Below are 11,788 nucleotides of genomic sequence, written 5' to 3'. Positions count from 1 at the left end.
CGGTGTTAAACATCTCCAAATGACACATGAACATGGTCGAAGAAACTGTGAGGGTACAACCTATGTGCTTAAGTATTAAAATAAGTAGCAGTTTTACCACAGCCCTCTATTTTTAAGTTCGTCCAGGTAACTCAGGAGTACATTTGCTTTTGCCACATTCATCCCAAGTCCATAATGCTCACCATCGAAACTCGTCATTCCGTCAGTCATGTTAAAAGTGTCGAAAACTGGAATTTCCCATGTTTTTAGGAAAGGAGCCATGTTGACATTGTAACGTTGAACACTTTCATAAGACTGAGCTAACATTTTGGGGGACTTCATTATACCAGGGGCGTGACTAGTTGCCCACAAAACTTTTGGCCAAGATCTCTTACTGTCCCTCTTGTAAGTCAGTGTCGGTAAAAGATACTTTGTTTGAACCACTTTATGATTAAAATTGTTATGAATTCCAATACCAACTAAAAGCAGTGACTTGCTGTTCGAATTAACAACACGTTGTTTCAATTGTTGGCCTTGGTCCGCGGAATAAAGGTAATTTAGCTCCAGTCTAACTGAACCATTGCAAGCGTGAAGAGTGTACTTGAGATGCAATCGACAAACCTTCTCTGTGAACATATTCATTCCGCTACATATGTTTCTTACATCTGAAAAACACCAAAGAAGCATCATGTAAACAAATTACCATTCTAATGCAAAGACACAAGTTGTATTCTACAGATAAATGTGTGCCAGGAGAGTATATGATTGTGCGAACAATTATTCAGACTTTACCTTTTGAAACTTTCAAAGCTGAAATACAGCAGATTCTAACTTACCCTTTGGTACGTTATCGTTCACAGCTCCATCTTTCATATTCCCTGTCACAATCAACACCATAGCTGTATATACATGGCGGACAAGGGAATCCCCAACAAACAGAATGGTGCTGCCATTGAGGATGCTGCAAGCTTCTTGGGACTGTGTTGCTTGTAGCCATGGCTTGGGTCTGATGGGATCCAGGTGGAATATTCAGCATGTTTCTGGTTCCTCATGTCATAACAATCCGCACACACACATTCCTCCACAGACTTCATAACACACTTGTTGTTAAAGCAGCAAGGAGTTGTTCCTTTAGGATCACACAAGGCTCTTATCCACTCCGCAACTTTAGATCCCGTGTGGGTGACGTTTCCACAGAGACCATCACTCCTTTGATAATTTGATGGTAAACGGAATCGGGCATTTGCGTTTGAAAGAAATGTCAATATATCCTCATCTTCCTTTTTCGTCAAAGGTCTTGTCTTCCAATGTCCATTCATCATACGAGAGAGTGTCATCGAAGACATCTGATAAGGAGTGAGATGTTTTTCTTTTTCAGCAGGTGGAGGCTGGTGAGTGGTGAATATAATCCAAGTAACATAAAACACCGACAGTGCTGTCACCACCGCAACTAGTTTCCTGCAGGATCTCATGTTTTCCGGAATTAGATTAACTCATCCTTCAAGGTGATAGTTAACGTCAGTTTCTGAAAATATATAAACGTTGATTTTAACTGTAAACACCATCTCAAGCTCTTCTCGAATAAGATTGAAAACAAAAGATTCCATGGACAAGGAAAATTTGCAACTGGTATGTTACCGTCAAACACAAGCGTGGCAGTTGGATTTATATAGATTAAAGTGTGCTTTAAAGAGGGTAAACAATTGTGTAGATTGCAGCGCCTGTCCTGATTCTATTAATGTGTTAACGACTGCTATTCGTGCTGCTACGGATGGTACGGTAGAAATGCATTAAATGTCCGCATGGGAAATAGTTCCAATGACGGTAACAATACAGCGTAATCGATCAAAGTGCAAAGTAAAAGATAAACCAATTATAAGTGGAATACACAGTACAATGCACACAAAACGCTTTAAACACAATGTACTAAAGGAACTTTTTCAATCAGAAAGGGTTCTCTTAAAAAAGTTTGAATTTACCGATTTAGTCACGATTTGGTAATTACTGAACAAGAGACCACAATTCCTTCTTTCATCAGTCATCGTTAATAATTTAAGTCCTCGTTACTGGAGTACCTGCAGGCATGATATGCTGTTTTCATATTAACCTTTCTTTTTATTTTTTCTTGGAACATGGGACACAGGTGGCACAGTAGTGTAAGGCACGATGAGTATGCGATTGTAGATTATTGATTGCCGGTTTGAATCCCATATCTGTACTGTTGGGTTGGGTTGGGTTGGGTTTTCACGTCTTTTGACTTGACACAGCCGGACAATCTAACCACCGAGCATTTGTCTTCTCTTTAACATTGTAGTAAACGACATTCTGCATTTTGTCATCATTACGAGGGGGTGCGCACGTCAACTATAACATTGAAAACGTAGTTTTAGGATTGTATAGTTCTGACTGATAAATCAGAGAAGGGCATTTTCAAAATCCATTGTAGCGTTATACAAATACATAATGTGTATTTTTATTGTTATTTTAAGCGATTATATTACACGCTCCAAAATAAGAAACGCATAGGGAAATAATCAGGATGCATAGTGTCTTTATTCAAACAAGCATATCCCATAGCAGAATGAACCTAGAGAGCCAAAATTTTGTACACATATTGACAACTGCATTCTGAATAGTGTCATTACGTTGTCATAATAGTCACTGAACAAGGTGTAGTCAGTACCTAGTATGAGCACCACGAGCTGCTATCACTGCTCGACACCTCCTCGGAACAGACCGGATGAAACGTTGGATTCTTGCCTGGGGAAACCTCCGCCATTCCTCTTGTAACGCCACTGCAAGTTCTCCAAGCGTCTGCAGGACCCGTTGGCGTTGACGTACACGTTGATCCAGCTCATCCCAAAGATGTTCTATGGGGTTCAAGTCTGGGGACCTGGACGGCCATTGCAAGACATTAATGTTTTCATTGGCTAGGTAGGCCATTGTCACACGTGCCGCATGGGGTCGGGCGTTATCTTGCTGTAAGATCTCTCGCTGGCGGTTGATAATGGGACGGACGTGTGGACGAAGAATCTGGTTGATGTACCGGTTTGCATTTAGATGCCCCTGAACTAGCATTAAGTCGGTCCTATCGATGTATGATATGGCACCCCACATCATAACACTCACCCACCGAAGCGATCGACCTGTCGTACGCAGTTGGGCGCGTAACGTTCATTCCTACGTCGGTACACACATTGACTACCATCATAGTGTTGCAGGAGAAAACACCTCTCTCAGACGGTTGCAGATCGTTTGGTCGGATACTCGACGTACACCTGGCACATGTCCTACTCATCCGTGGCTGTGGCTTGCCGATGACGTAGGTGGAACACCCGGATGTACCTATCCTGAGCAGGGGTAGTCACTCGTAGTCGTCCACTTCTTTGCGATCTCGCGTCGAATTGAATGCTGTATAACGGGCCTACAGACGAGATATTGTGCTTTGGTGGACGTTATAATGATGTGCAACGGCAGATTGACTTTCTCCAGCTTCCAGACGTCCAGTAACAATGTTCCGGTCAGCGGCATTCAGTCTTGGCATTTTGCGTCGTTCATTCCTCATCAATATTTGTGATACAATGGAGTAAATGTATCGGGCTTTTATAGTCATTGTCTCTACTGATGGATTCCACTCATTTCACGTGCATTGTGATCAACATTTGCGTTGCACGATAATTTCATGCAAGTTCTTCACAATTGCTGACAACGGTAACATTAAGTTTTTTGGGTTGTGTTTGCGTGACATACCCAAGGCATTAAAAATCACATACATCACATCATTCAACCATTAACATTGTCCATAGATCGATTGCCGATATAACAATGCAATAGAAAAATTTCAATCTCCCTATGCGTTTCTTTTTCGGAAGAGTGTATTTGGGTGATTGTAACACACACACACACACACCATCCCCCACATATCAACGCAGCTGACAACAAATTACTTCCTATAACAAAATAAGTGTATAATGACAATGGACGTATCCACCTGCTGTTCGAGTTATCTGTGTCATTTCCACTCATGCAACATGAATGATTTGTGTAAAAACCAATTCTGGACCAAACAATCCAGTGATCAACAGCATGAGCATCGATCTATGCAATTGGGATACGATGACATGTATAATAATGTTTAGCGAGCCTGACCACCCTATCCCGTTAGTCGCCTCTTAGGATGAGCATGGGATGCTGAAGACCAGTTCCAATCTGGACCTTCAAGGGTCTTGTCAGTGAGTAACACCATTTCCTGGGTTATGATTGACCATGTTAGACATACGAATATGCAGAATTTTACATTTACAAATATACTTTGTCTCAGTTTCCTCCATCTCCTAAACATAAGTTGACCTGAAATGAATTCGATCTTCAGTATGAAAACCGACAGATTTAGGTCAGTGAAAATGGCGAATTGTGTGTCTCGGGACATTCCAGTTGGTCAGTCATGATATTAGCTTGCAAGAGGCGATGGGTTAACGTTAACCTCTCAGAGGGGTAGTGGATATAGTGTCTGCTTGGGAAGTTGAAAGTAATAGGTTCGGTACCAGGCCACCTTCGTGCCAAATACGTTGAAATAAGTACAGTGTTTCCATTAATTTGATAAGCATTTGATATAAACATATTTTATTCATGAAATATTAACATGACATGAATATGGATTGGCACAACATACCAACGGCTTATGTGAGTACCGCTCCATAAATATAATACATCAATACAATCATTAATTAATTTCAAACAAAGTACAGAAGAAATTATTTCCACAAGGGCATGGAATGCTTAATAACAGGAAAAAGTCTACCAAATTACATTAAATGATTCGCTAGTTACAGTTTAGAATCATTTGAATCTATTTGAAAGTAGTATGTATTTGTGAACAGAGTCAAAACCATTAGTGTAGAAATATTTATCTGATCTTATTAAGTCATAACAAGGGCAAGAAAAGAAGTAATGGAGAGAATCTTCTCACGGATACCCTCATGCACAATTCGGATTATTTGAAATATGTCTATCAAAACAATGAGCGTTCAAGTCACTACAACCCAACCTGAGGCGAGCATGGATTATTTGACAAAATCTAGATCAAAAGTTTTTATCAAAGAGAATATTTCCTTGTTTGGCCTGTAATCGTGTTTTGAACGAATTTACTGATTGTGAGTTAATTATTTCGGTTGGTAAATTGTTCCATAAACGCATGGTGTCTGGTAAAAAGGAACGTGCATACGAGAGTCTATGGCAACGAATTGTGCGAATACTATCAGTATTTCTCAAATTGTAAGAACTTAAAACTGAAACATGTTCTGGAATTAAATCAGATAAGTAGTTTGAAGTAAGGTTATTATTCATTTTGTAGAACAAAGTAATTTTTTCATTTCTCTACGCTTAACTAATGGTATGAAATTGGTCTCCTTGTAGATTTTTTCATGACTAGATCCTGATAATCATTTGGACAGGATAATGATTACGTCTCTTCGTATTTGCACTCAGTCATTAAAAATATGCGTCCGGGTCCTTAAAATTAGCCGTTGTATTAGCATCGTCTTTTCGTATTGCATATCATGAAAAGAGTTTGATATATTGGACATGCAACACCTGTGCATAACCTGCCATACAAGTCTACATATACAAAACAAAAACACCTTCACTGTTATGAACATGGCGCTCAAATCAATAGTTGTCTATTGAAAGAGACAATCAAACAAAGGTAGTTACTAAAACGCTGAAACGAAATGAGAATTGTGATAATTAAAGGTTTACCTTAAAGTGCTATTTGACGCTTGCTATTAGTCATCTGCAAAATGTTAGTCACAAAATGATCTTTTGTTAGCCTCGTGTACCTACGTTATTCTTGGACCTGCAAATGTCTGGACTTGTCTGCCACATACGTGTTAAACTGAGACGCTTTGGTTGACATACCTGTGGCTTGATGAGCTATTGCTGAGTTAACAATACAAAGCCCGATCTCTTCCGCCCATCGGACAAAGTGGGTCAGAGATCAATAATACACTGATTTAATTGGGACATGATCGAATTTTACCATCGAAAATAAACGGAAATTGACGAACACATACCTGTACAGAAGAATATTCTTAAATTAAGCGAAGGCCTCCATGTGTATGCCTGACCTATAACACGTCACTACATTCTGATGATCCTTGTAATTCAGGTCGGGTGGAAAGACGATCAATTATTTCCTTAGCAACTGTCGTTAAGTTGTAATTACATACATTCGATACAGGCCGACATTTGTTCCAAACAGACATGCAGAGTGGTGGAGTGACATGCTAGTGTCCTTGGAAGTAATTAACGCTATGTTTTGACAGTGTGGGTCGTCTCTCCATTAGATACATACATTGAAGATAAATAACTCTGAAATAATCAGCATTCTGCACACGCTACTAAATACAAGTCACTCTATTATAACCAAAGGCGGATCCAGAGAGTGAGGGTGCAGAGGCGTGCACCCCTCTTTTGTCCTGAAAGTTAAATGACCATACAAACGCTCGTGAAAATTTGGGAAAACAGGGGCGGATACAGCTTTTTGAGAAGGGGGTGGGGGTGGTGGGGGTGCACACCCTTGAGAAAGGGAGGGTGCACACTTCATTTTCACCCGTTTTCATGGGTCATTTAAAAAACTTTCAGGACAAAAGGGCGCACCCCTGCACCCCCCTCTGGATCCGCCTATGGAAAATGCACTGTGCATTTCCCTTTCTAAAAAAAGCTGTATCCGCCCCTGATCACAATGTTTTGAAAGGAAATCCATAGATGGGGTGTTCTCAGCCCATAACCCCTACAGCTTACAACAACAGAGTTCATGGTCCAGTGCACTGCTAACCTCCTGCCTGTTACCTATTTCATACAATGGACCAGGCCAAACACTTAGAAATTAAGAGAATGATTTTAATGAGTAATAACAAAACTAAGAGTTTGAGGGAATGGTTTTAATGGATGATGACCAATAAAAATCAACAAAGTTCAATAATATTGAACTTGAGGTTTAATTAACTTCATTAAATGTCACAATGTCATAACATATTAAATGTTTTTTTATGTTTTATTTTTCTACACATTATCTGTCAACCTCAATAAATGCATCACAAACTTCTGGAAACAAAATAGGCAAGAAACATTTTGTGTGTTTCAGACAGGCAGAAGTCCGCTAGAATCAAACTTAGATATTAAAATGCATAAAAAGGCAATTTGAAACTACAGTCTCTTGTTAAAGTGATTCCCCCTTCATGTTTACTGAAAGAGCTTGTTTTGGAGACACTACCCACGTCCCTTTCAGGGACATACTAGTAGCTTATTCTCATGTTTTCACTTATTCATACATGATGCCAAGGGTTCAAACTAAATACTGAATGGTCACACAAATGTCAGCTATCAGTATATTGTAAACAGTGCCAGCTTGAATATCTGGACACAGGTTTTGAAAGATTAAAATGGGGATGTCTTTGAAATAACAGCCCCCGTCTAAATGTAAATTAAACAGTCCAAATCTTTGAATGTTGATTATGATGGGTAGTCATCCAATACTATACTGAACATATTTTATATGATATTATCAGAGGGCATCCTATTATCCAAGAGGTACCAAATGACAGATCGTTTTTCATTTTTTGCAATTGTTTAAAGAAATACTATACCCCAATGTGTTGTGATATGTTAAATTTCGAATATGGCTTTGCTAATAATTTCTTCAAAATAAAATGGAAGCTTTTCAAACATTGGACAGCGCGAATATAGTTTATAGGCTGACAACCCCCCACAAATATCATCTCATCTCAAATTATTTATCTCAGTTTACTATATCCAACACTATTACAACTGATATTATTACGATTTGCAAAATCTGTCTACTTACTATGTACACCAGGAAGCTAAAAACTAGTTCAACACTTAATCCATCTCAGTTATTATAAGGGTAATGTTATTTTTGAGGGCATTATCTTTTGCAGAAGCCCGAGGTCTTCAATTAACTTCCCGACGTATTGCTAAAATACATGGAATTTGTGTTGAAAAGAAAAAGGAAACAATGAAGGAATTTGACTGTAAGTTTACCCAAATCAACTTCTGACGGGGTTGACTGCCCGAATGCAATTAGGTCATCGAACAATTCAAGTGACGTCACAACAGAACGTGACGATTTAGACCTTGGCCTTTGACAAGACCATAGCCTGCAACATGTCAAACTATGTCAGTGTTCGGTTTTGGTCCACCAACAGCCTTAATAGTGCAATTGTTAAGGTTAGCACCAACAAGAAAGCCAATATTACCGCTATTTAAAGCGGGAATTCGGGTTGCTTTGACTTGTTTGACCCAGGATATCTGCCAGTCGAAAACCAATTAATGTCTAATGTACCGTAAGCCCACGCACCCACTTTGACGTCAGTTGACAACAGAACTGATAGTGGGCCGTCGTTAAGGTTGAGCGGTCCAATATCATCTGCAGCGGCCCGCAAATTTCTGATAATGGGAGGGCCGTTTCATGATAATTCCATGTATTTTAGCTATAATTAAAGTGAATGATTAAAACCCTAACAACAACAGCACAACCTGAATCCCTTCTCATCTGTATACTCTATGCAGCTTAATCTCGCACTGTATACTCCCCTTTGTAATCTCTCCTTTGGGTCAGTTCCCTATGCCAGACGGTGTCCTCCCATTACGCAGCCAGCCAGTTCGCAGACACCTTAAAACAACAACGTTTACGGTTCATCGAACAGATTATCTACTACCTGTTACCTACACATCATAATGGAATAGTCCAAATAAAAACACAGGAACAAACTGAAGCCTTATTATTCATTTTGAAAGACTGACGAAAAGACAGTAATTTGAATTTTTCTTGCAGCAATATAAAAACAGTTTATGTTCATAAACATTTCGGTTTAACCTTCTAGTCTAACGGGAGTCGGCATCATCATATTGAAAACATTAGCTTAGCTATTAGAAATTGCGACACTGTTGTATATATATATGACGAGTGTACTTAATTACGACTTATTTAGAATAAATTTAAAATATGACGCATCATGTGAATGTGGCCATGGATGTGAGGGTTATTTTTATCATTACTTCCTTGCATGTCCATTGTATACTACTCAAAGACATAAACTGTTACAATCTTTAGAAAGTATTGTTAAAACCCTGATTGGTATTGATCGTATCTTACATGGCAATGCAGGTGTCTCATTTACTGCAAATCAGAATGTTTGCAAATATGTACATATCTATATCTCTCCAACAAAACATTTTCTCAGTTAGCTTCTGTTGTACATATGCTATTATTGGGAGGGGACTTTTCTATCAATAAACACAATCAAACCTCTCAGTGACAAACCTGTTTTCACATTCGATAGTAATTGATAGTAAAAATCAATTTTGAGAAGAGAAATCATTTATCATTTAATCACAACAAAGTTCTATTTACCCACAATCAAACTTCTCAGTAACGAACCGGTTTCAGGCTCACCCTGCTCTACTCACAAGACAGTGGACTGTTCCATTATACCCGTAGGTGTTACCCTAATTAACCTTTTAGTTCAGTGTCAATTGGGTGTCTGTCAAATGGGCGTCTGTCAATTGGGAGATAACCTGCCAGACAGGTAAATGCCGCGTACTGTTTTAACTAATTGTAGGGGTACTGGGCTGTAGGGGTTATGGGATGTAGGGGTTTTGGAAGACAACTGTTCTCAGCTAGCTCAAAACTGAAATTCACGGGGATTAAGGGGATTGGGGCTGGGGGATTATAGTCTGTATCTGAACTGAGTTCGCTTAGTGAAAGATAGCTCAAATAACTGAACTGAACTGAGTTTTGTTTTGTTTTGTTCAATTACAGATTTTACGTTTTAAAATGTGTTTTTTTCACTGTAGTTTTAACTGTGTGATTATTGCTCAATTTGATTTGATGGATTTTGTTCACTTTGGGTTTTTGATGCTTGATGTTCAATTTGATGTGGATATAAATGTCAGTATGAAGTGTTTGGGACATCATTAACCATGGCTAATGCTAACGTTCAGGTCAAGTTTGTGCCTCATCCTAAAGGTTGACGTATATTACTCAATGCTGGTTATGGGTACACAAAGAAGAACAGTTACAAGGAGACGAAAATCTGGCGATGTAAGGAACATACAAGCGACTGTCCTGCTACTTTTTGCACCAAGAATGATATCCTTGTCAAGTTTGCAAGACCACACAACCACCAGTCATACCACCATAAAAACATTTAGTCTGTTTGCAGTGAAAACGTACCGATGAATTTCACTTTAAACAAACAAGTAAATCAAATAAAGTGAAATTAAGATAGCGAATCCTCATAATTTTACCTTGCCAACCGAACATTTAAATCTCAGAATTTTATTCAGCTCAGGATAAAAGTTGTTTAACAAACGATCATAGATTCAAATCGCTATTATTGGTTTGTATTACAAGGGGTATGCATATTAAATGAAACACCGAGTACAAGTAGGGTTGGTTTCAGTTAACGCTCATCACGTACCGCACGTGCAGTTGTTTCAGTGTTCCAACTACTGCGCTTACCCCCTTGTAATACAAACCAATAACTATGATCGTTTGTGCATATGTCTCACTTTTAGTGTTAATTAACTTTACATCCTTATGCGAGGGTCACAATTCTGCCTTACCGAACACCCGAAGTCTGATACGCACTATAGCTTAATTCGCTATAGAAATGTCAATTTATACACGACTGATTTTGAGATCCAGTGAACTATTTTTGAGCTAGCTGAGGGTAAACCTCATAGATCTATCTACTCCCGACATGGATTATGCTTCCCGGTAATTATTCACCGTATATTTAGCCTTGCGCGTCTCATCTACTCCCTGGAATATTATTAGCACGCCAGGGATATCCGAAATATATATATATTAGCCTTCACAGCACAACACTATACCTCCTTATTAATCTACCCACCCCCCAACCCCCCAATTCATGGCCCCAAGTTACACCTACTATCATTTAGTTGTAACTCTATCGCTCATTCATTAACAATCACCAGTGACTGTTCCCCCCCTCTTTTCCCTTCATAATCTCAGCTTTTATTTATTTTCCTCTCATGTTTCTTAAACGTTTTTACTTCAAAATTCAATATAGGTTAACGCCCCAATCAGTTACACTTTTTGGGGTACGGTGGTTTATACCTTATTATAAACATATTAATTATTAATCTAGCTCCCACCTACCCCTTCGGCGACATTGGCTACAGTAAGAAGCCGACGTAAAACCCTAAATCATCATCATCACAACACCTTCTCACCACGGCCGCTTGTATATAGATAGATTTAGTTCTTGACAAAGCGTGCTTGATGGTGAAAGTGAAAATGTATCAATCCAGAATATCTGGTTTTGACCATACGTATGTAGCGGGTCATATTACTGAGATTTAAAACAGGTTCCATTACTCAACTAAAAACAAATTACAACAATGTGTACATATTTAGGTAGTTAAAAGTTCAAATATATATATATAATTTTTTTAAAGCTGAATTAATGGTTATTCTAACAAAACAGTACCTTGATACATTGTGTCACATTTCAAAACATTTAGGTAATTATAAAATCAAACATTAAAACTGAAATCAAAACAACGACTTATTTCCAGGTTTGTAGCACATGCAGCGTGTGCTGCTACATTGGCTATTACATTTGTTGTAGCCCGGGCCCCGTTTCAAAAAGCTCTCGTGAGGCTAAGATCTCGTAACTGTCCTCGTAAAATTCTTACCTCCTATACTGTAACATTGACTTACGATAGTCGTACGTTGCGTAGCGCTACGAGAGCTTTGTGA

At 38.8% G+C, this 11,788-nt stretch overlaps 1 protein-coding gene across 1 annotated transcript; it reads right to left on the bottom strand.

The window, feature by feature from the left end:
* Nucleotides 1-951, bottom strand: LOC124285859. Its single transcript, XM_046722136.1, has 2 exons — nucleotides 816-951; nucleotides 1-644 (listed from the first exon to the last, which is right to left on the bottom strand). Exons 1-2 carry the CDS (start codon nucleotides 874-876, stop codon nucleotides 94-96), a joined length of 612 nt encoding a protein of 203 aa, XP_046578092.1. The 5' UTR covers nucleotides 877-951; the 3' UTR covers nucleotides 1-93.
* Between the last annotated feature and the right edge of the window lie 10,837 nt (nucleotides 952-11,788).

The sequence above is a fragment of the Haliotis rubra genome, unplaced genomic scaffold (assembly GCF_003918875.1).
Source record: "Haliotis rubra isolate DU_JTF1 unplaced genomic scaffold, ASM391887v1 Scf37, whole genome shotgun sequence".
Lineage (NCBI taxonomy): Eukaryota > Metazoa > Mollusca > Gastropoda > Lepetellida > Haliotidae > Haliotis > Haliotis rubra.
Note: the sequence above shows the minus strand (reverse complement) of the source record. Positions and strands in the feature narration are given on the sequence as shown.

Excerpts from the sequence above, each read along its gene's own strand:
- LOC124285859 (XM_046722136.1), bottom strand. The coding sequence starts at position 876 with ATGGTGTTGATTGTGACAGGGAATATGAAAGATGGAGCTGTGAACGAT. Across the intron at positions 645-815 it reads GAACGATAACGTACCAAAGG|ATGTAAGAAACATATGTAGC; the intron begins GTAAGTTAGAAT and ends GGTGTTTTTCAG.